General features: G+C 41.5%; 1 protein-coding gene and 1 long non-coding RNA gene across 7 annotated transcripts in view; one reads left to right on the forward strand and one right to left on the reverse strand.

The window, feature by feature from the left end:
• Nucleotides 1–21,882, reverse strand: part of DLGAP1 (DLG associated protein 1) — a 597,103-nt gene that overhangs the window by 21,816 nt on the left and 553,405 nt on the right. The window contains exons 8-9 of the mRNA XM_075920931.1: nucleotides 17,963–18,336; nucleotides 12,945–13,036 (exon numbers count right to left, since the gene is read on the reverse strand). Of these exons, the coding sequence (XP_075777046.1) occupies nucleotides 12,945–13,036; nucleotides 17,963–18,336 (466 nt within the window). The remainder of the gene's footprint in view (nucleotides 1–12,944; nucleotides 13,037–17,962; nucleotides 18,337–21,882) is intronic.
• LOC112544026 (uncharacterized) overlaps nucleotides 13,579–21,882 on the forward strand; it is a 28,538-nt gene continuing 20,234 nt past the window's right edge. Inside the window, exons 1-5 of one of the 6 annotated variants that reach the window (XR_012901539.1) lie at nucleotides 13,580–14,126; nucleotides 15,472–15,611; nucleotides 16,578–17,270; nucleotides 17,398–17,446; nucleotides 18,391–18,456. This is a non-coding gene — a long non-coding RNA (uncharacterized LOC112544026). Of the gene's footprint in view, nucleotides 14,127–15,471; nucleotides 15,612–16,082; nucleotides 16,144–16,577; nucleotides 17,447–18,390; nucleotides 18,457–21,882 lie in introns of all 6 variants that reach the window. The other 5 variants (XR_012901537.1, XR_003087328.2, XR_003087329.2 and 2 more) reach the window with 5 other exon arrangements.

Consider the following 21,882-nt stretch of genomic DNA (forward strand, 5'->3'; position numbering starts at 1 on the left):
GTAGCTACCTGCAGTGAAAAGCAGGCTGTGTTCACACTGTGGTGTTTAGCTACAGATGTCACCGAAAGACTCCAGTAGGCAGCAAGGAAAGGCTTCAGCTGCTCTTGCCACAGGAACCTTTTGCTGTGGGGAGGAAAAGGGTCTGGTGGGGAAAGGAAATGGGGAAAGCTTTTTGTTGCTGCTGTGGCAGGGAAATACTTCAATAGGAGGAAGGCAGAGGCGCACTACGTAGCTGAAAACAGCAGTGTAGCGAGGGAGGCAGAGAGCTGTGTAGGCTATGTACTCGAGAACACAGTCACAGCCTCCAAGCCTGTCTTTACCCGCCTAAGCATGCCCTGCCTGGGTACATTGCTATTTATACTCATGGTAGGTGGAGGGGAGGCTTGCGTGTATGTACACTCTGTGCTCCCAAAAGAAGCAAGAAGTGTAGACACCCCTTGAGTGGGGATTCAGGACAGCCTAGGGGGCAGGAGGAAGAGAGAGAGTACAGGAGAGTGTGAGGGAGAAGAGGCAAACTGAAGGGAACAATGAGAAGTGTCATGGGCAGGCGACAGACTGAACAAGTGTGGCAGGAAGTAACTGAGTGTGTTGCAAGAGAATGTGGTAGAATGGCAGAGATGGTACAGATATGGGATTGCAGATTGTGAAGAGAAATGGAAGGAAATACCGGGGTCAAGTGAATGTGATGAATAGGTGAGGGCTGGAGAGCTGTGTGGGAGCGCAGAGGAAGAAACTAGGGGTACGTCTAGACTGCAAGGCTCCGGTATCCCAAAATAGCTCCCCCGCGTCCAAGGAACGTGTCTGCAATTTTGAAATAATTTTCAAAATAATAGATGTGCTATTTTGGCATCCCTCTAAACCTCATTCCATAGTGCTTTATTTCTAAATTTGGTGCTGTGGAGATGCACCAAATTTCAAAATAGCCTATTTCGAAATAAAATCGAAATAAGAAACACAATTGGCGTAGCACAAATTGTGTATCTATTTTGATTTTAGAGTACAGTCTAGACATGCCCTAACTGGAAGGGCTGCCTAGCCTACTTCTTTAGGGAGGAGAACAGAGAGAGGCAAAATGATGAAATAACTAACAAGGATTAAATTAACCCAATTAAGGCCCATCAACCTGCAGTGAAAAGAGGCCATTCATATCTTTCCACACTACTAAAGCAGGCTGTCTGCAGTAGTGTCTGCCTAAATCTACATTAGTTTACATTTGGTTCACAATCTGACAATCACCTCTGCAGCCCTAAGGCTCTAGGACCGGATCCCTCATGACATCCTGGCTGTTTTGCACTGCTCCAGTGATGCAAAGTTGCCATAGAACCTCCCCCGCCCACTTAATTATCCAGGGTTAAGCCAGGTGTGCAGCTGCTCTGTTGTGGGAGAAGTGCAAAGCTGCAAGAGTATACTGTTGAATCCGGGGGCGCTGGAAAAAATTTTCTACTGGGAATGTTGTCAGCCACTGAATCAATCTGTAATCCCTGTATATAATGGAAACCACCCCCTGCACCTATAGTTACAGCACTTATGGGTGAAGCCAGCCCTTAATTTTGTTTAAGGCAAACATAGATTCTTCAGTACAAGGTGACAATTGCCTCCTCCTTCTCAGACCCTTTCGAAGACAGTATCTGCTTTCCAAGCTCCTGTCAGCTAGCCCAGTTTGATCCCTACCCTGGGAAGACCAAAACTCTATTTTCAAGCCTAGCCTTGCAATGATGAGCGCTATGCTGGATTCAGAGCTCATTTTCATTTGCTTTCATTTACATTGTCGTCTTATGCCACTGAAGAATCAGTCCAGATTTAACTGAGAGTAAAATCTGGTCAAGTGTCATCATTTAATAGTGACTATCTAGGCAAGAAACCTCACTGAGACTTCAAAGAGGATCCCCTTTCATCTGAGTGGAACAGCAGAAGAATGGCTATTGATATGAAGCTTTGAGAGAGAAAATACAAGGCAAAATGGGAGATGGGAGGGGCTTCTCAATACTACAACAGACCCAGGGATTCTGAAGGAAATTGTTAATGGTACCCATCTCCTACCCAGGAAAACAAATATGTCATATCTGCACCTGTGAAGCTTGTTATAATTATAGAGACCTTTTAAAACCATACAATAATGTTTTAAATGAGGCAGCTGTGCTTTGTGCACTTGCTTCGAAATGGTCTGTAAGGTAATTGTTAAAGTCAGTTATTCAGTTATACTTTCACATGACAGGCTCCATTTGCACTGAAACAATACAGTCTGATGTAGACAGATTTCTTCAGTTTTACGTTGTTTATTTATTCTTTAATTAGCAAAACTCTTCCTCTCCACTATCTCACTTTATATTTCTTATTATTCCCTTCTTCTAGAATGGCCACCAACATAAATATATGCATAAACCCCTTTCCCCCATACAGAGTCCCCTTTTAGTTGTTCAGTCAGCATCCACAGCTAGCAGGAAAACCAAAAAATAATACATTCCTCCTCTAATGACAATTTATATAATAGGACAGCAGTCCTGGGGGAAAGCAATTCCTTTAATATGGACAGAGCTTTTTCTCCATGCCTCTCATGAGGTTGCTTGTGATTTTACCACAATTTGTGTGTCTTAGGACTTATCTGCACTTACAGCAATGCATCAGTGCCACTGTAATACTTAGTGAAGATGCTCCTATGCCCACAGGATAACGTCTCCCATCAGTATAAGTATTCCCCGTCCCCACTGAAAGACTAGTAAAGACCCACTAAATCAACCACACAACTTTCTCATGTTGACTCAGATACCCCAGCAGAACAAGATGAGAAAGGGGATTTGACAGAGCTTTTCCTGTTGACCCCTCCAATGTGGACCCTGAGGTAAGTAGATCTAAGTTATGTCTGTCCTTGTAGTGTAGACCTGCTCTTAGATGCCAATATGCTTCTGCCTTAGCATCTGTGTGAATGAACTGAATGTCTATTTGAACTGCTGCAGTTAATATTCTGGCTTTACACAACAAATCACACATGTGAAAACATCAAGCTTTGCTTACCCAGATGATGTATTGCTAGAGGCATCTCTTAGGAGTACATCCTTAGTGTTTTCAATATGAGCTATTGCCACCAAAGACAGACTTTGCTCAACATATGACAGAGAATTGCTTATCTTTTAAGAATCTATACTATAGTATACTTCGTGCTTGCATAACAAACTATTTTTGGCCCTGAACCGAGTAAAGATATTTGCCTTCAAAAGAAAAATGACTTTTTTCAATATAGTTTACAGCATCAGCTTAGAATTAAATACAGGCAGTCCCCGGGTTACATGGATCCGACTTACATCGGATCCCTACTTACAAATGGGGTGAGGCAACCCCGCACTAGATGCTTCCCCCCAGCAGACCAGGGAGACGCGAAGCTAGCGCCCCCCCCCCAGCAGACCAGGGAGACGCAGAGCGGCTTTTCTCAGCAGTCACCTCAGCTTGAGAATAAAGGACTGAGGTTAGTAAGGTGTGGGAGAATAAAACTGAGCTCTGGAGAAATGTTTGGCTAGAGTTTCCCCTACAATATATACCAGTTCCGACTTACATACAAATTCAACTTAAGAACAAACCTACAGTCCCTATCTTGTACGTAACCCGGGGACTGCCTGTAACTCAAAGATTGTGTCTATACCTAAACACTATCGCTTCAGTGTAGACACTCACTACAGCAATAGGAAGGGTTCTCCCTCTTTGCCATAATTAATCCACCTGCCTCAGAGGCAGTAACTAGGTTGACAGAAGAATTCATCCATCACTGGAGCTTCTGTCATCCCTCCTAGTGCTGTGAGTGTGTACACGAGGGGTTAGTTTAATTTAACTATGTCACTCAAGAATGTTTTCTCACCCCCTAAGCAATGTTGCTGAGTAGCCCTAACTTTTTTAGCAAGGACCTAGCCAAAGAAATATAATTTAATTGAAATAAAAAAACCCTGTAGATGGAAGGTACTGCCTTTGTGTCCAGAGCACATCTTTATAAACTGCCTCAGCTACTGAAACTTCTGTCCGACACCCATTTCTAAAATGCTCTGTTCTTACAAAATACCATGTGTCCAAAACTTCTCTGCTTATGTCAGTTAAAATTCCATACTATGTACATGACTGCACTACTGTAATACAAATTAATAATACTATAACAACAACACAGGAGAGTTTCTACTGCTAATGTTCAACATTTACAATGTCTTTACGCATATGGAACATTCACAACTAGTTAAGTCTGTTTAAAAAAAGAGCTTTTGTAAATTGCTGACTGCTTAGGGTAAGGCCTCTTCCTCTTCTTTTAGATTCAGATCTTTCACGTTCGTTTGTGCCCTGCAGCCGTAAGGTGCGATAATTACAACTTTGGAGAATAACAACAGATAGCTGGCCTAAGGTGCAGAAAACCATGAAACCACAGACTGGATAAACCAGTATGGAGCACAATACTTTGTCTGTTCTAAACAGCAACAGCAGGATCACTTGTTAGCATTCATCTCTCTGCTGCTTCTTTGTGTTCCTTTTGAGAAACATGTTTACATTTCTACTAAGAGCAATTTTTCCATTTTTCCAAGAGGTTTCAAAGCATCCTATAGATGGCAAGTCACAAAGGCATGTCTAATAATTTCAACTGGCTTCAGTATGTATTTATCGGTTCTGTTGTCTCTTGGATTGTGCTGGTCTACCAAGGTTATGGTGATGCTAATAAACAAAACAAGTCGTGGAAAAGGCTAGCAGGTTCAATATCATTGACATGTGTGTCTTGTAATGGTAGGATCCTGAACTGTATATTTTCAAGATTCATGTCAAACAGAGGTAATAGACTAACAGAGCTATCAAATTATGGAATCTTTTGTTTGTAACTCACTTCTCTGCCTTTCAGGCAGTACTCTGCTTTCAGCTCTAAATGCCCTTTTAAATGGGATTTCTACTCCTCTGTTGTTCTATATTATTATGATTTTTTAGAAGTGTTCAGTGAAACTTTTTCCTTTGCACAGAATTAATGGGGACAGACAATGCCTGAAGATCAGAACCAAGTCAATATGAATCCTAACTCCTTAGCTTACATACAGAATGGAGATGCTTCATCTAACGATCTATCATTTGAGAAGTTAGACATGCAACAGATGAACAATAGACTACAATGTAAAACTGTAAAATCCCAATAATTTCCAGGCAAGTTAATTTTTTTTTGCTAAAGTGACACAAGCAGGAACCTTTATAAGTTTGTCTTAATGTTAGCTAAATTACAACCTAAGTGAAAAAGGCAGCATAGGAGGATTGTGCTCCACAAATTAAGAAAAGTCAGAGTAAAAAGAGGTCTCTCTTTGTTTTCTTAAGCATTTAAAGTGATGGTAAAGGTTTTGGTCTATTTTTCACAACTGGTTGAAAATATTTTACTCTGTAGTTTAGCCCTTTTAGATTATTTTATTGTTCTATTTTAGTAGGCTAAACCCCCAAATCCCAGATATTATTCCTCCATATGAAAGAATCTCAGTATGCATAGTAGGTAAAAATCTAATGTGCTAGCCAGAATAGAACTGTAGCCAGGGAAAGATAGCATCTTTCCCTAGCCTGAAAAGGTGGGAAGGCACTTATGTGGATGCTTAACATCCTGTTTTGCCCCAGGACAGTATTCTTGATCAGTGGACTATGGTTATTTCACTGACTGCAAGCCTCTTTTTAATAAATTATTTGTGGCAGACTTAACATCCAGTGAACCAATTGTAGTTATCTTAGAATGCACATGAGAGGTATGGCCAGGGCATATCATGGGAGCAAAGTTGGGGGGTGAGGGATACAATGAAGGCCTAGATTGGGCTGGAGGGGACAGTGTGGGGGTAGCAGAGACAGGGAATTACCATATAACTCTGGGAAAGGCACCCAGAGGACACTACAATTGAATCAGTTTAGAACTGTGCTGGTGAGGCTGTGGAACAACTCTTAAACCAATTCAGAATGGCTAGCATAGGTGCACTGAATTGCTTGTGCTTCCATTAATTTCATATAAATAACTGACAATTAAAGTCTCTCATGAGGACAAAGCCTTACAGGTGGTCCCTTCAGGTCAAGATCAAGTACCACATGAATGGAAAGATCAGGAGAGGAGTAGAGAAAATGAAGGACTGAAAAATAAATCTCCATGAACCTGATGGAACCTATCCAATTTTTTGGAATTTCCCGTTAAATGGGTGGGAAGGTAGAAAAATCCTCTGACGTCTAGGGTGATATGGTTAGTAATGATAGGGAGGGGGGCACGATGAGGGGTGGGTGAATAACTGCAACCAATTCATAAGGTTACACATGGTCTTTGTACACATGAAAAGATCGTCAAGGCATCTACACTAGAGTTGCATCGTATAGCTGGAGCTTGGGAGCCAGTTATGCTAATGAAGGGGAAAGAGGATACCGGGTTAAATAGAAAGTATAACAGATTTGGACCTAAGGCATTTGTGTGTATGGACAATGTTGCAGAGAATAATGATGGGCAAATTTAAAAAATACAGTGTAGCCGTGTTAGTCTGGTGTAGCTGAAGCAAAATACAGGACTATGTAGCACTTTAAAGACTAACAAGATGGTTTATTAGGTGATGAGCTTTCGTGGGCCAGACCCACTTCCTCAGATCAAATAGTGGAAGAAAATATATATTTATCACCTTTAATACCATTAGCTCACAGACATTTACCTTCCTCCCCCCCCCCCACATCCCCCTTCTGTTCTGAAATTTGATTTGTCCTTTTCATATGTGTTCCTTTTTTTAATTGTATCCTTTGGTATATATGGTTGTGACTATTTTCTTCCACTATTTGATCTGAGGAAGTGGGTCTGGCCCACGAAAGCTCATCATCTAATAAACCATCTTGTTAGTCTTTAAAGTGCAACATTGTCCTGTATTTTGCTTAAAAAATACAGATACTGCAGGAAGAGGAGGAGAGCTGGATATAAAAGGTTATATATCGAGGAGGTACATAGAGGTCTGAGGCCTTTTCTACAGTTAAAAATGAGAACATCCTACATCACTCATGGCTGTGAAAAATTTCATGCCCCGAATACTTAGGTCAATTGAATAGTTAGGTCAACCTAACCTCTAGTGTAGACACAGCTAAGCCAATGGAAGATTGTCTCAGAGAGAGATGGATTTATTACATCTAAAGAAAAATCCCTTTAGTTGATATAGGAAGCTCTTTGTGTAGGAGGCGGCCAACTCTGTTGTATCATGGCACTCATTGATTTGGCTGGTGCACAAAGGAAAATGAACTGATTAATATATTTATCCTTTTCGAGCCAGTCTTGTAGGGTTCTTTTTTTCTTTCACTGCCCTGGAAGATGTTTCCTTTAACAGGTTTATTTCTTTGTCACAAATATCCATGTGAAATAGGTTTTTTGTGTGTTTTTGCAGATGTGGTTTGGGGCCAGGAAGAATGAACTCCATTTGCAAGTCTATTCCTTTAACAGATATTCATTAAAACGTCCTCCACTGTGTTAACAAAAATGTATAGGAGTGCCAAATTGTGATGATAAGCCCTTTGTGTCTTGAGTGCACTCATTTTCTGACTATTAGGTTGCTGTCTTTTATCAGTCAGTTCATTTCTGGAAGTACATGATGGATTACTATTTGCTATTCTACTCAAAACAGCAGCAGCCTCAACTTTATCAGCCAGGAATCCCAAAACACAGCTGTCATTAGGTAATGCAGAAATAATGCTATCTCCCTATAAACCTTGACAGTCAAGCCCTATCTCTTGATTTTGCTCTCTAGAACAATAAAAACAGTAATAGAAAGAATACTGGGTTGGGTTATTTTGGGCACCTATTTCTTTTGTGCTTGCACTTGGGGGGAGTTAAATGGTTTGTCATCACCTATTTAAATGCACTAATTTACTTAACACTAGAAAAGTCCGGTGAGGGGAGGGGGAGGGGGAGAGGAGTGAAGACTCAGGATTTGAATGTAAAGGAATGTGTTCCAGACAGAGATGTTTGAACAGTTAATGAGGAACTTACTTAGCAACAGCCTAATAAGTTCACTACAGTTCACATTTCCCCCTTTGAAATGCCTTTAACCTAAGAACCACAACAGAAATGCTCAGTTAGAAGATAATGTATTCTAGTCTATTTAACTACAGTGTAAATAATACCTGATTTGGTTATCATATTAGCAAATGCGCAATGATCAAAATGAGAAAATTCGTGCTAAATAGTCTTCTTGACTCACACTCTAATACTGCAAAAAAAACAACAACGTAAAAACGAGACTAACAATATATATACATAGTGTCATGAGCTTTCATGGGCACAACCCACTTCTTCAGATAAGTGTCAGTGGGCTATACTGGAGAAAGTTGGACAGTGGCTGGACCAAGTTGGAAGTGGTTCATATTTGATGTGGGAAGGTGGAGGCTCCCCATCATGGAGGGTATGTCTACACTAGCCCCCTAGTTCGAACTAGGGTGGCTAATATAGGCATTTGAACTTGCAAATGAAGCCTGGTATTTAAATATCCCGGGCTTTATTTGCATGTTCCCGTCCGGGCGCCATTTTTAAATCCCCTTTAGTTCGAACGAACTGCCCGCGGCTACACATGGCAGTTTAAAGTTAATCCGAACTAAGTCCTCATGGAATGAGGTGTAACCGTTAATCCAAACTAAGGACTTAGTTTGGATTAACTTTAAACTGCCACGTGTAGCTGCGGGCAGTTCATTTGAACAAAGGGGATTTAAAAATGGAGCCCGGACGGGAACATGCAAATAAAGCCCGGGATATTTAAATCCTGGGCTTCATTTGCAACTCCGGTTGCCTGATTTGCCTACCTAGCTCGAATTAATGAGCTAGTGTAGACATACCCGGAGAGTCTACAGAAGGATGAATGAAGCAGTGCTGCATCGTGGCTCACTTTATGTTACACAGTAGCTGTAGTAGAAAAGAGAAAATTCTGCCTCTCATCCAACCCTCATATAATACCCATTGAATCAGGTTTGTGCAAGGACCAGGATTTGTCCTATGTCATAAATGAAAAGTACAAGGTAAAAGTCCCTTCAGCAATTTCTAGCCAGAGATGGTGCCTTGAAATGCATTTCAGGCAGGAAAAAAAAGCATAAATTCCAGGAATGGTTTTCTTTCTTTTTATTTCAAGCACTAATTTAATAAACAACTCTAGAAGATATTCAAGTTTTATAAACTAACTTTTTACTTTGAGATGTTGCATAACAATGGGTAAAAAAAACTCACTCAAGGATGATCTACTCAAAATTTTATGACTCTCTAAAATATATTGTGATGGTTCCCCCCCTCCCCCGTGCTCTATGAAACTTGGCCTATGAATATAAATATGCATAACTCGGAGATGCTTTGGACAAAATACCTTATGTAACCTATTGATTTAATTGTCGCAATCTGCTAGATCTGTATATCCTATTTTGGTGCATGTATCAATCTTGTATGAAAAGTAAAAAATACGAAATTTATAGTTTTAAATGTGCTAATGAGAGCCATTACTGGTGCCACCCCAGCATTAACGACTTGGTGATCAACTTAACAACTTGTAAACAAGCTTTGTTTGTCCTGTAAGTCCAAAGGTGATAGGACTAGTAAGACATTATCATTTGGTACTGGGATTGCATTTTGACCCTATTTTTTTTCCATGGAAGGGGGAATATAGAACAAAAGATTCCCACCCTGGGGAAAGGATTATTTAAGCAATGGGAAGCTATCATGCCTTTGTCTTTGGTTAGCCTGGAAAACCCTGAATGGATGAGCTGGAGACCCAGGTCAGGGTAAAAGTCTCTGACCTGAAGTTTATGCCCGAAATAAGAACAGCTCTCAGAGGTGAGATTCTGCCTGCAATAAGTTTTTTAGTGAAGTAGAAAGTGTGTTTTCTTTTCATTTTAACTTAGTAACTTACTTTGATCTGTCTATTTTCACTTGCAACCACTTAAATCCTATAGTTTGTACTTAATAAAACATATTTGTTTACTATCAGGCACAGTGTAAATAACTGTTACCTGGAGGGAAAGACCAGTGCACATTCATTGATAAGGAGGGTGAACATTCTTTTATACAGAGAAAAGGAAGATTTATTTGGGTTTTTGATCCCTTTTGGAGGTTGGTTTCCTGCGTGCGATGCCCAAGAACTGCATTCTCCCAGAGCTGAAGTGGTTATCTCCATTGCTCTTCAGGGGAGCAGTAACCCCAACTCTGTGCCTTGTCTGGGGTGGCCAGAGGATCTGGCCCAGTGGGACAGGGTGATGGGGAGCCCCAGAGAGTAAGGCGACAGGTGTCAGTGGTGTGATCAGCACACCAGGGAACAATTCGCACCCTATCACATATGTTTTCCATTTAACGCTCTGAAAAATCAGTGCCTGAAAAATATGACACACAAGGCTGAATCATACTGAACTTTCCAGTACAGCAACCCAACAACAGCCAATCCAGGAGATGAATTTTATCACGAGTGCAGGCACTCATGAATTTCAGCTCTGTTCCTTGCTTCACTTGTCTGCTAGAAAGACAAGGTTGGTGAGGTAATATCTTTTATTGGACCAACTTCTGTCTCATAGTGGGACTGACATAGCAACAACACTAGCTATTACCTTTGTGTTATCTTCTTGTGAACCAGGAGATGAAATGTACAAGAACCCATCTTTTGGGTCACTCTTATGTACCCACAATGTAAAGATGGGGATTTATTTTTACATTACCAGCCTCAATACAAGCAATGCTTATGGTTGCTGTCTTGGTCAACAAAGCAATAACACAGTATTATTTTTGCAATATTATTTTTAAAGTGGTTTACAAATATTACTTTATAATTAATCTACACAACATGGGCAAGAAAATATGAATATCCATCTTTTGCAGATAAGGAAACTGAGGCAGATAAGATTAATTGTCAAAATCCCCTTGGAGGATCAATCTTGAATCCAACCTTAGAACTCAAGGCTGACTGGTTCCCAGTTCTGTGTTCAGATCATGAGACCACATATCTGTGCTCACCTCTATTCACCTATGGTTTTGGACATTACAGTGTTTTACTGAGAAAACTAATGTCGGCAGGCATTTATCTCCTATGGCAGTGGTCTCCAATCTTTTTAACCACAGGATCACGTTTTCATTTTAAGTGCAATGTAAGATCTACCACAAACCTAAATATCTTTGTCCCACTTCCTCCCTGCCTCTTCGCCGAGGCCTCACCCTGCTCACTCCATCCCCCTTTCTCCACATCCTCACTCACTTTCACTGGGCTGGGGTAGAGGGTTGGGGTGCAGGCTCTGGTTTTGGGCCAAGGGGTTTAGAGTGTGGGAGGGGCTCCAGGCTTAGCCCAGGCTGGGAGATTTGGGGTCCGGGAGGGGTTTCAGGGCTGGGGCAGGAGTTCAGGAAGCAGGCTCTGGCTGGGTGCCACTTAACTGAGATGGCTTCCAGATGGTGGAGCAGTGAAGTTAAAGCAGGCTTACTCCTGCCCTGGCCCTGCACCACTCATGAAAGCAGATGACATGTATAGCAATGGCTCCATGGTGCCATGTGCTGCCCCTCCTCTATAGGCACTGAGCCCACAGCTTCTATTGACCACGGTTCCCCATTATTGATCAATGAGAACTGCAGCAGTGGTGTCTGCAGGCAAGGACAGCATATGGAGACCCCCTGCTCTGCCTTTCTCTGGGGCTGCAGAGACATGCCAGCCACTTCCAGGAGCAGCACTTACCACAGGGATAATGACTCCAGTCAGGACAGGTTAGGCATTTTAGAATTCATTACTCAAAGAATTACATTTAAGTGCAAGAGAGAAATGAAAATTATGAAATGCACAGACCAGTCAAACACCAAAAATAACACACTTTGCAAGCAAATAAAAGGAGTAACAACCACCCATGTATACGTTGGAAATGAGAGTGAAAGACAGTGTGTGTTTGTGAGAATGACAGAGACAGTGTGTGAGAGTGACAGAGATTTGCATTGCCAAACTCCCTCCATCCCCTTCTCCTGTATCCTCTCTCCATCTGTGGCCGTGTCCAGACTCAGGGGTTTTTTCGGGAAAAGTAGCCTTTTCCCGAAAAAACTTCCCCTGCGTCCAGACTCAAGCCGCGTTCTTTCGAAATTATTTCGAAAGAACGCGGCTTTTCTTTCGATGGCGGTAAACCTCGTTTCACGAGGAAGAACGCCTTCTTTCGAAAGTTCCTCTTTCGAAAGAAGGCGTTCTTCAATGTAAAGAGGCCGTCTTCGAAAGAGAGCATCCAGACTCGCTGGGTGCTCTCTTTCGAAAAAGCGGATTTCTCTTTCGAAAGATCCGCCTGCAGTCTAGACGTGATCTTTTGAAAGAGGCTCTTTCGAAAGAAGCCTGCAGTCTAGACATAGCCTGTGTGAAGAGAGGGTACAGAAGTGGGGGGAGGAGGCACACCCTAACCCTTTTCCCTCCCACACCCTAAACAGTAAGCAGGAGGCTCCCAGGGGGGCAGCTCCAAGGCAGAGGGCAAGAGCAGGATGACAGTGGGTGGAGGGGCAACTGAAGTGCCAGCGCTTGATAGCTTCCTGGCCAAACCAGTCAGGATCACCTGTCAGAGGCTCCAAGATCTACAGGTAGATCCCAATCTACTGGCTGGTGACCACTGTCCTATGGCAAGATTATATTATTTTTAAATGAGATTGTCTTGTTTATTTTTAGAAAATATTTTGAAAATGTTTTATATAATTTAAATTATGACATTCCAAATGAGCATGCATCATTTACTGTAATTGTAAACCAGGAACATAATGAATTGTGGAAACATATACATGCTTTACCTTGAGGTGTCTTTTTCACAGCTACTTTTAAAATACTAAATGTGATTAAAAACTCAAAAGGGTGCTGTTTACACGCCAGATTCTTTGGATATTTGGTATTACTGCGGTGATTTTGCTTTAAGCTACTTTTATTAAGGCACAAATAAGAAAATTGTACATGTGCATTGAGAATATGAAATGAATGTTTACTCACCACTTCTCCTCTTCTACTTGAACACCTATGGATTGGAACTTACTGGTTGCTTTATTTTCAACTGATTTGGTGGATTCTTGTGCACCATCAACCTGTAGAAATAACCAGATATAAACAGAATGTATTTTTAATAAAGATATTAAGGCAACTAAATCACTTTCCTTATTAGTGTCTTACTTAGCAAGGACTTACATATATTTGCCTATAACATAACTACTTCACCTACACAGAAAGTCTGTGTGCCAAGAGCTATGCACATTTTTTCATATAATAGTATTTTGTGCTAATTTATAAAGTGTTTCTATTAAGGCAATGATGGACTCTCAAAATGCAGATGAAGTTTATCCAGTGTATAACAGATGCTCTTTATTTTACAGAACATTTAAATTAATGTGAATGTGAAGTGATATTGAAATTACATTTTAAAAGGAAATTGTTTTATTTAAATGTCAGGATTCCGGAACTGACTGTTACAGATACGAAATTTAAATGAAAATTAAGAATATTTACTTGTAACCCAAGTTTTTTTTTAGATGACTTTGCACCAGTCGATGCACTACCCAGAAATGGAAATATATAGAACCACTTGAAAAAGAACTATCAGTTGCTCTTCATTGATAGTGTTATTTCAGTGCTCTCCATATTCATGCATGCAGGTATTCATTGTAACACATGTTCAGTAACTTCATATGACCTTGCCAGTTTAGCTACGGTTACTTTTTAAAGTAAATTGAAGTTAAAATTCAATCTAAGGAGATTTTCCAATGACTGAGCAGGATTGTCAACTCTTATGGGATTGGGCAGCGAACATCTTACTCAATGTATTTTCTCATGTTGAGAAGAGCCTTCCTCTGGACTTAGTGCTGCTGCAGTCAGTGGGACTACTCATGATATATGGGACTGCTTAATGTGCACAAATATATGTAACAGAAATTCTACTATGTACACCAAGACTGCTGACATTTCATAGCGCTGCTTCAAAGTTCTGGTTAACAGCAATATCTACAACAAAGTTAAAAAGAACTGCCACAAAAACATGTCCTTCTGACAACTGTTGGATTTCCCTCTAAAATTACTTTTATTTGAGATTTGGATGACCAGTAGACCTGGATCGGTGAAAGGTTTACGGTGCTTCCTGATGTTTTGCGAGATATTGCATCTCAGCACTGTTGCTTCAGACAGGTAAGTTCATTGGACATTGTTATGGTTTCCAAACAATTAATATTCCCACAGTATTTTCAATATTCCTGTCATACTTTGTATAAGGAATATAATTACTTGTGATCAGTAAAGTCAATATTTTAGGGGGAAATCTCATAGAATCATAGAATCCTAGGACTGGCAGAGACTTCAGGAGGTCATTGAGTCCAACTCCCTGCCCAAAGCTCAGGTGTCGCTCAGATGTGGGGTCTTCCCTCACATCCTCTGCAGTGAAGACTGATGCAAATAATGTATTTGTCTCTTCACAATGGCCTTATCTTCTTCGAGTACTGAACTAGCATTTCAATTGTTCAGTGGCCCCACTGATTATTTATCAAGCTTCCTGAATCATAGAATCATAGGGCTGGAAGAAACCTCAGAATGTCATCAAATCCAGTCCCCTGCCCAGAGCATGACCAACCCCAGCTAAACCATCCCAGCCAGGACTTTGTTCAAGCTGGGTCTAAAAAGCTCTAAGGATAGAGATTCTACCACCTCCCTAGGTAACCCATTCCAGTGCTTCACCATCCTGCTAGTGAAATAATTTTTCCTAATATCCAACCTAGATCTTCCCCACTGTAACTTAAGACCATTGCTCCTTCTTCTGCCATCTATCCCTACTGAGAACAGCCTTTCTCCATCCTCTTTGGAACATCCTTTCAGGAAGTTGAAGACTGTATCAAATCCCCTCTCACTCTTCTCTTCTGCAGATGAAATAAGCCCAAATCCCTCAGTCTCTCCTCACAGGTCATGTGCTCCAGTCTCTTAACCATTTTAGTTGCCCTCCATTGGACCCTCTCAAATGCGTCCACATCCTTTCTATAGTGGGAGTCCAAAACTGGCCGTGGTATTCCAGATGTGGCTTTCTTATAAAGGGGAATAATTACTTCTCTATATCTGCTGGAAATGCTCCTCCTCATACACCCTAAATTTCAAAGGTTGAAACAACCAGTTGTGATGTTGAAAACGTTCCCCTTAATGACTACTGCAATGGGGTATTAAGTTCAAACATATTTTACTTACAGCAACAGTTATTTTAAGAAGGGAAGGTAGACCCTAGTCATCTGTTTAAGATTCATGGTCACAATACTGTTGTCAATTCAGATTTCCTCCAATGTAATCCACATAGATTTTAGTTATTATTTCAAGAATTTTACTTCTAGCTTTGTAATTTTTTCCTGTTTAGGATGGTCTTTGCCAGCAGTAAAGTTGTTTACTTTGAAATGAGGGACACTAGATTGTGCCATTGCCTTACATAACTGATTAGGAGAGTAAGAAGAATTAAGGACTTCCTAACTTGCTCAGCCTGTCTGGATCTTGGTTTCAGGTCTAGTGCTGAGCTCAGGCCCTGGTCTCTGGATACTTCCTCCTGCAAGCAAGTGGGTAGGAAATAACTTAAGACACATGGGAGACAAAAGACTGCATCCTTTCAAGGGTTGCAGAAATTTACTCTTCCCACAGCTGAGGGTAAGTAGGCTGGACACTAAGGCCTGGTCTGCACTAAAGGGGAATGTTGGCTTAAGATACGCCCCTCCAGAATGTTAATTATGTATTTGGAGTTGAGATATCATAAATCACTGTCCACACAGCGAGTGGTCAATGGGAGTATTTGCTTCCCTTACTCCTCATGAAGTACAGGAGTACTTGTATCGACGGGGGCACGCTCTCAGTTCGAATTAGCACTAGATCCGCTAAATTGAATCCTGGAAGATCGACCACAGTGGCACTGATCTTCCACATAGTGTAGACTTGGCCTAGGTACCACCTATAGAAAACCTGAATGGCAGCAATGTTGACTGGTTTAGGGGCCACTGGGAGGGAGTCCCAGTACACTGTGTTTGCAATAAGGCAAATCCCTGACCCATTGCTGAGACAGACCTTGCCTTGTTCCTACTTCCATTCCACCTTCTTGACCGCCATTTCCTCACTTTGTTCCAGATCTGTCCCAGCCTTGCTCCTGCCTTTGACCCAGTTCTGCTCATACCTTTTTTCACTCCAGGTAATCTAGTTCCAATTCCTGGTTTGACTCAGGTTTGACCCTTGAACTGAGACATTCAATCTCTGAGTCTGGTTCCAAGTCCCTGACTGCTGCTCTGACTGCTAGCATGACTGTTCATAACCCAATTTGAACGGTGCAGTGTGCCGCTGCCTAGTACATCACACAGGGCACCATATCTGCCGAAGCAGGTCATCTGTCTCCAGACCAAGGTTCGTGCTTTGTGGGCTCAGGTGATGCAACTCTTGGCAGAAAAAAAAGCCCTTGGTGAATCCGTGGGCCACTCGCAGAAGAACATTACACTCCAGGCATGAGTGGTGGCTCCTGTACTCAAAGAGGGCCCTGTGGTGCCTCAACTCAAATACTTTGATGGAAACTGCCAAAAATGTAGGGTTTTCCTTAACTGGCACTGTCTACTTTTTATTCTGCACCCTCAGATTCACCCTACAAATGAGGCCAAGATGGGACCGATAACACTGACTGATGAGGCACTGGACTGGGTCTCGCCGTTGGTCAAGCAAAACATTCTAACACTGCCGGATTAGAACACCTTCCTTTGGGCTTTTTCGTGCCCCTCCCCTCCGCCCCCCACTTACATGGTTCTGCAGGGGAGCTGTCTGGCCCGGAGCAAGGAGGAAGGCAAGATGGCCACTGGCTGCTGGCAGCCTGTTAGGAGAGGCAAAGCCTAGCCTCTCCTGTTCTTAAAGGGGCCATCTTATTTTTGCTTAATAACTCTCTGGGTCTTTTTTTTCCTCCTCTACTTTGGTCCCTCCCCCCTTTTTTTCAACAAAATTTTTTCCCTGTGTTTTTTTTTTAAGGGGAGGGCGTATTCAGTATTTTTGGTTAAACCATCTGGCAACCCTACCTAAAGTATCAGCCTCTTTCATAACAATTAGATCAACCCAATAACACCAACATACCAGAAATCTGTGCAAGAGCATTCATGTGCAAACTTCATCTTTAGGAAAAGACTAACCAGTTTTTTTCTGGGGGAGCAAGGTTGGTCAGTTTGAGGACACTGCCCTATTTGCTTGGGATTCATTTTCACTGCAAACACCAGAGTTGATTCTTAGTTGACTCCAACCCAGACTGTCTGGTTCTAACAGCATGAATGAGCTGATAAATAATAAGTAATTGTCATCACATCATACTTCTATAGACGTCATTTTAAGGGATGCATGGGAGAGATTAATAAAAAACTTAGATCACATCCAAAATGAAAATGCATAGCTAATTTACATTTCTCTTTTCCCTAAGCTTCAACTGAGTATGGCTGGATTAGTTTTCCTGCTTCATTCCACTAGAGGTAACAGAGTTTAATTTATGTTAAATAGGGGCCAATCAGAGAAATCTTATCCCTTGCTCTTACAGCTGAGATAACAGCTAAGTAGAACAATGCTGCCTCATTCAAATGACTAACAGTTGTTTCCAAATGCATGAATAAGCAGTGACAGTTCAGCTAAGCTGTCTGAAAATATTTTTCTGGTGATAGTGTAGCGTAAATCATTGTTTTATACATTCTCTTTCAATGATTTCATTGACCCCTGCTGTAATATGATTCATAGGCTTGTGTTCATGTGTGTAGTTTAACAGAGCTGAATAACAAGTAGCAAACTGACTCAAGAAATCCTTACAATTTGATATATTTAAGATTAATTAGGAAAATACACTGAGAATAATTAAATACAACTGAAATCTCTACAGTCACTGGACAGAAATGAGCAACTAACCAAAAAAGGGATTAAAAAGAGAAAAAATGGAACACTCCATAAGTAATGTAGAAACCCACACCAACACAAACAATATGCTACTCATAATTTACCTGTATTCCAATGGATAAGCATCTGTTTTTTTTGAACTGATCCTTCTTTCTGTCTTCTACAGCAACAGTGGCAATGGTGGTGGTTGTGGTGACTGTTGCAGTATTGTTGCCTACATGCTGACTCGCGGGGCCATGGATCTGTGCATTAGCAGCCTCAATAGCAGCCGTTAGGGCCTTCATACTGTCCAAGCTTTCGGTAGAGTTGCTAAGACCAGACTGACTGATGATATCTCCCCTTTGGCCCTGCCCATCCATGTATGCATCTTGGGCCGACTCTGTGCTGCTCTGGGCCGTGATTGAAATAAAAGGTTTTGTGGTGGTCCTTGGTGGAACAGGAGGTGGTGTCTTCTTATATGTGGTAATGCAGGATGAAACTGGAAAGAGTAAAAAAGACTCTGAATTACATTTTAGTTTTTACATTTTTGCAGCAAACCAATGAGGGAAGAGAATGGATTCCAGACATGCAAATGGCAATCCATATGGATGGGGTGAAGGTGAGGAGGGCACTGCACGTCAACCTTTTGCAAAGATTTATGCGTATTTTTAATTTTACATACTGTGAATAGTTCCATCAATTGTAGACTCCAGCTAGAGAGCTGAATTACCCTACGTCATATTTCTGCTCATTCAAATGTGAATCACGTGATTATTAATACACGAAGTGGAAAAAGACGCAGATATAGACATCTAGTCCCTCCTCTGCCTGTTTATTATTTCCTTTACGGTATTCCAATTAAATGTGTCAAGCAATGGGGCGTATTCCAAAATATCATGTTTTTAAACAAGATTAACAAAGATTGGCCTCCAGACCAGGGGTGGGCAAAAGGGCCTCTGCGGTCCAGATCCAGCCTATGGAGGCCCTGCCGCTCCCCCACCCCCAGGCCAGTTAGGGCCTGGGGGCAGAGGGAAGCGCACAAAGTTTCCTCTGCCCATCCAGGAGTATGGGGCACTTTGAAATGCCGCGTGCTCCTGGCAGGGCGGGAGGAGACTTTGTGCACTCCCCTGATTGGCCTGCGGGCAGGAGGAGCGTGCAAAATTTCCTCCGCTCTACTCCTGCCCTGGGAGGAGCGTGTGGCACTTAGAAGTGCCATGTGCTCCTCGCAGGGTGGGAGAAGGCTTCTCATGTTCCCTCACCTCCTGATTGGCCTGGAGGTGGAGGAGCATGGGAAGTCTCCTGCCACCGCCAGGGGTTTGGTGCGTAGTGGGAAAGGGGCTCCTCCACCCCCCAGACCAATCATGGTCTGTGGGTGGAGAAGACCGGAAACATTCTGGCCCTGCCCCTTCAGTTTGAGGCCCTGCCCTTTCTGGTCTGGTCTGGGACCCCCTGCAAATTTTTAAGTGGCCCCCTCAAATAATTATTACTCACCCCTGCTCCAGACACTCACTCTGGCTAAACTGTACTCTACACAATGTTTTACTGCAGCCATGTTTTTATAATAGAGGCATGTTTAATATGTTTACCAGAATGGCCTCTGTACACAATGTTAGACCTAAGTTTAGGAAGATTTTTTAAGCATAGTTGTTTGGCCAGTGAAGACAGGAGCTTCGGCTATTACATCTGAGGCCTGTTCTGCATTTAAAATTTAGGTCAACACAGCTACAGTACTCAGGGGTGTGAAACATTCACACCCCCAAGTGCCGTAGCTATGCCAACCTAACCCCTGGTGTACAGGCCGGAAGGTCAAAAGAAGAATGCTTCTGTCAGCCTAGCTACTGTTGCTCAGGGTGATGGTGTTTTTACAGTGATGGAAAAACTCCTTCCATCACTGTAGGCTACATCCATGCTACGGGGTTATGTCAGCATAGTTACGCAGCCATAGCAATCCCATTACTGTCTCCATAGAATAGACAGGACCTAAAAAAATCAAAGAGCCTACTGAGTTAAAGTTTGTTATCACTAATCATATGTAAACCTAGGTCTACTGTGCATTTGAATGGAACAGATATCTCATTTTTTGCTATGGGTCTCAGGTCTCTTTGAAACATTTATTAAACATGAAAAATAGCTGTAGAAGCTACTTTAAAATTAATGCCTATCACAGTTTTCTCCTGTGCAAATAGTGGCCCCAATTTTGCAAAGATTTATGCATATTTTTTAATTTTACACATTGTGAGTAGTTCCACCAGACTTTGCAGAATTGGGCCTATAAAGAAAGACCCTGGTTGATTGGGATTGTGGCACCCTGCTTTTCAGAAAGTTAAAACACTGTCATTTGGGTGCCTGAATATGAATTTAGAAGCTTAAATTTAGGTTTTTAGGTTTGAAAATTTTGGCTGATGCATTCAAAATTAAATGTGCAATGCACTCCACCAAGAGAAAATAAATAACTTAACATCTATCTTTAAAGGCCATTTGGCCACTCTGTGTTAGTGAAATCGTGGAATGCTTTAAAATGAGAAAAAAAAGCCTATCAGGAACCAAAACCCAATCAAGCAATACTTTATTTTAAAGAAAATAAATGCAGGCACTAATCTGTGCATACTTCAGAGGCAAACATGTTCATATACATTCTTATTAACAATAATCATAAGGCAAGAAGTGACTTATCAGATCGTCTGAACTGGCAGACATCTGTGATACCTTCATGAAAGGTCATTGCACTATAGCTGTTCTGCTGTCCTGTTGAGCCAGAAGCTACAATGTCATTAATTTGGCTAACCCAGATCCACACACCTAATATCTTTTTGATGGCTGCATGCATTAATTTTATTTGCTAAGATGTCAAAGGCATCACCAGCTCACTAGATTTTTTTTTTAAAATTCCAGCGTTTCCGGTAATATGTCTGTAAATACAAAATTCTACATCAGTAGATTCAAGCATGCTAAATGATAAAGGAAAAAAAGAAAAGTTCCCTGAAGTAGTTAAAGTTTTGAAAGTATAATAATACAACCTGTGATTAATTTGTGATGCGTCTGCCAGAAACTACAGATTTTGGTATAGGGTAGAGGTTTGGTAGGGGTATTCAATAATAACCAGATCTTAAGGTTTTAAAACAAGTGCAGTAGTTTGTAATGTCAACAAAGGTCTGGTTTAAACAGAACAGGTTGGTGGTGCAAAAGAAAAGGTAACAATTTCTTAACAGGATGGAAGTTTGTATAACTCTTGACTAGCTTTGGAGCTGCTAAAAGCAGCACAGCATTTATAATGCAAAAGCTACTGATGTTCAGGGGAGTTAGCTGCTGTTGATGCAGCACATGCAGATGGGCTTAAAAAAAACTGATGGAGAATGTGGCTTGTGTGCTGTCGAAACATATCTGCACCAGAAATGAGTGAGTTGATTAATGGCCAGGAGAATGTCCTTGGAGTGTTAGTGGCAGTACTTCGGATGATCCTCCCTTGAGGCACCACAAGTTGCACTTCCCTGTATCAGAGGGAGTCATTTTGGCCCATTAAATAATTAATCCTCATAACACCTCAGCAAGGCAATATAATTATCTGAATTTAACAGATGGGGAAACCATAAAAAAAACCCAAATGGGATAAGATTCTCAAATATGGAAGGGAAGCAGTAATAACAGTAGCTGCCTCATCACTAGTCATCTTATCCTAAAAAAAAAGCCAATACACAATATCCATGGTATGTTGGTATTTACTAACATTCTGGACACTTTCCGATAGTAGGTAATCATCTGCTTTAGAGGTATTTTATTGCTGCTCAATGTATCCAACAAGGAAAACATGTCACACTATGAGAAATTTGCCTGCTTCTAGTTATAAACACGTTCTCTGAGAGGAGCAAAGAATCAACAAGATCCATGCTAGAATTGTAAGAAGAAAAAGAGAAAAGTGGTTTTAACAAGTCAATACATAGCCTGAGTCTCTGGGAGTCACATGGCACAGGCTGAGCAAATCCAGGCAGAGTGCAAGTCATAAAAAAAGCCCCAGGCACTTCATTACTGGAAATGATGTAAGCTGCTG

Source organism: Pelodiscus sinensis, chromosome 2, assembly GCF_049634645.1.
Source record: "Pelodiscus sinensis isolate JC-2024 chromosome 2, ASM4963464v1, whole genome shotgun sequence".
Classification (NCBI taxonomy): domain Eukaryota; kingdom Metazoa; phylum Chordata; order Testudines; family Trionychidae; genus Pelodiscus; species Pelodiscus sinensis.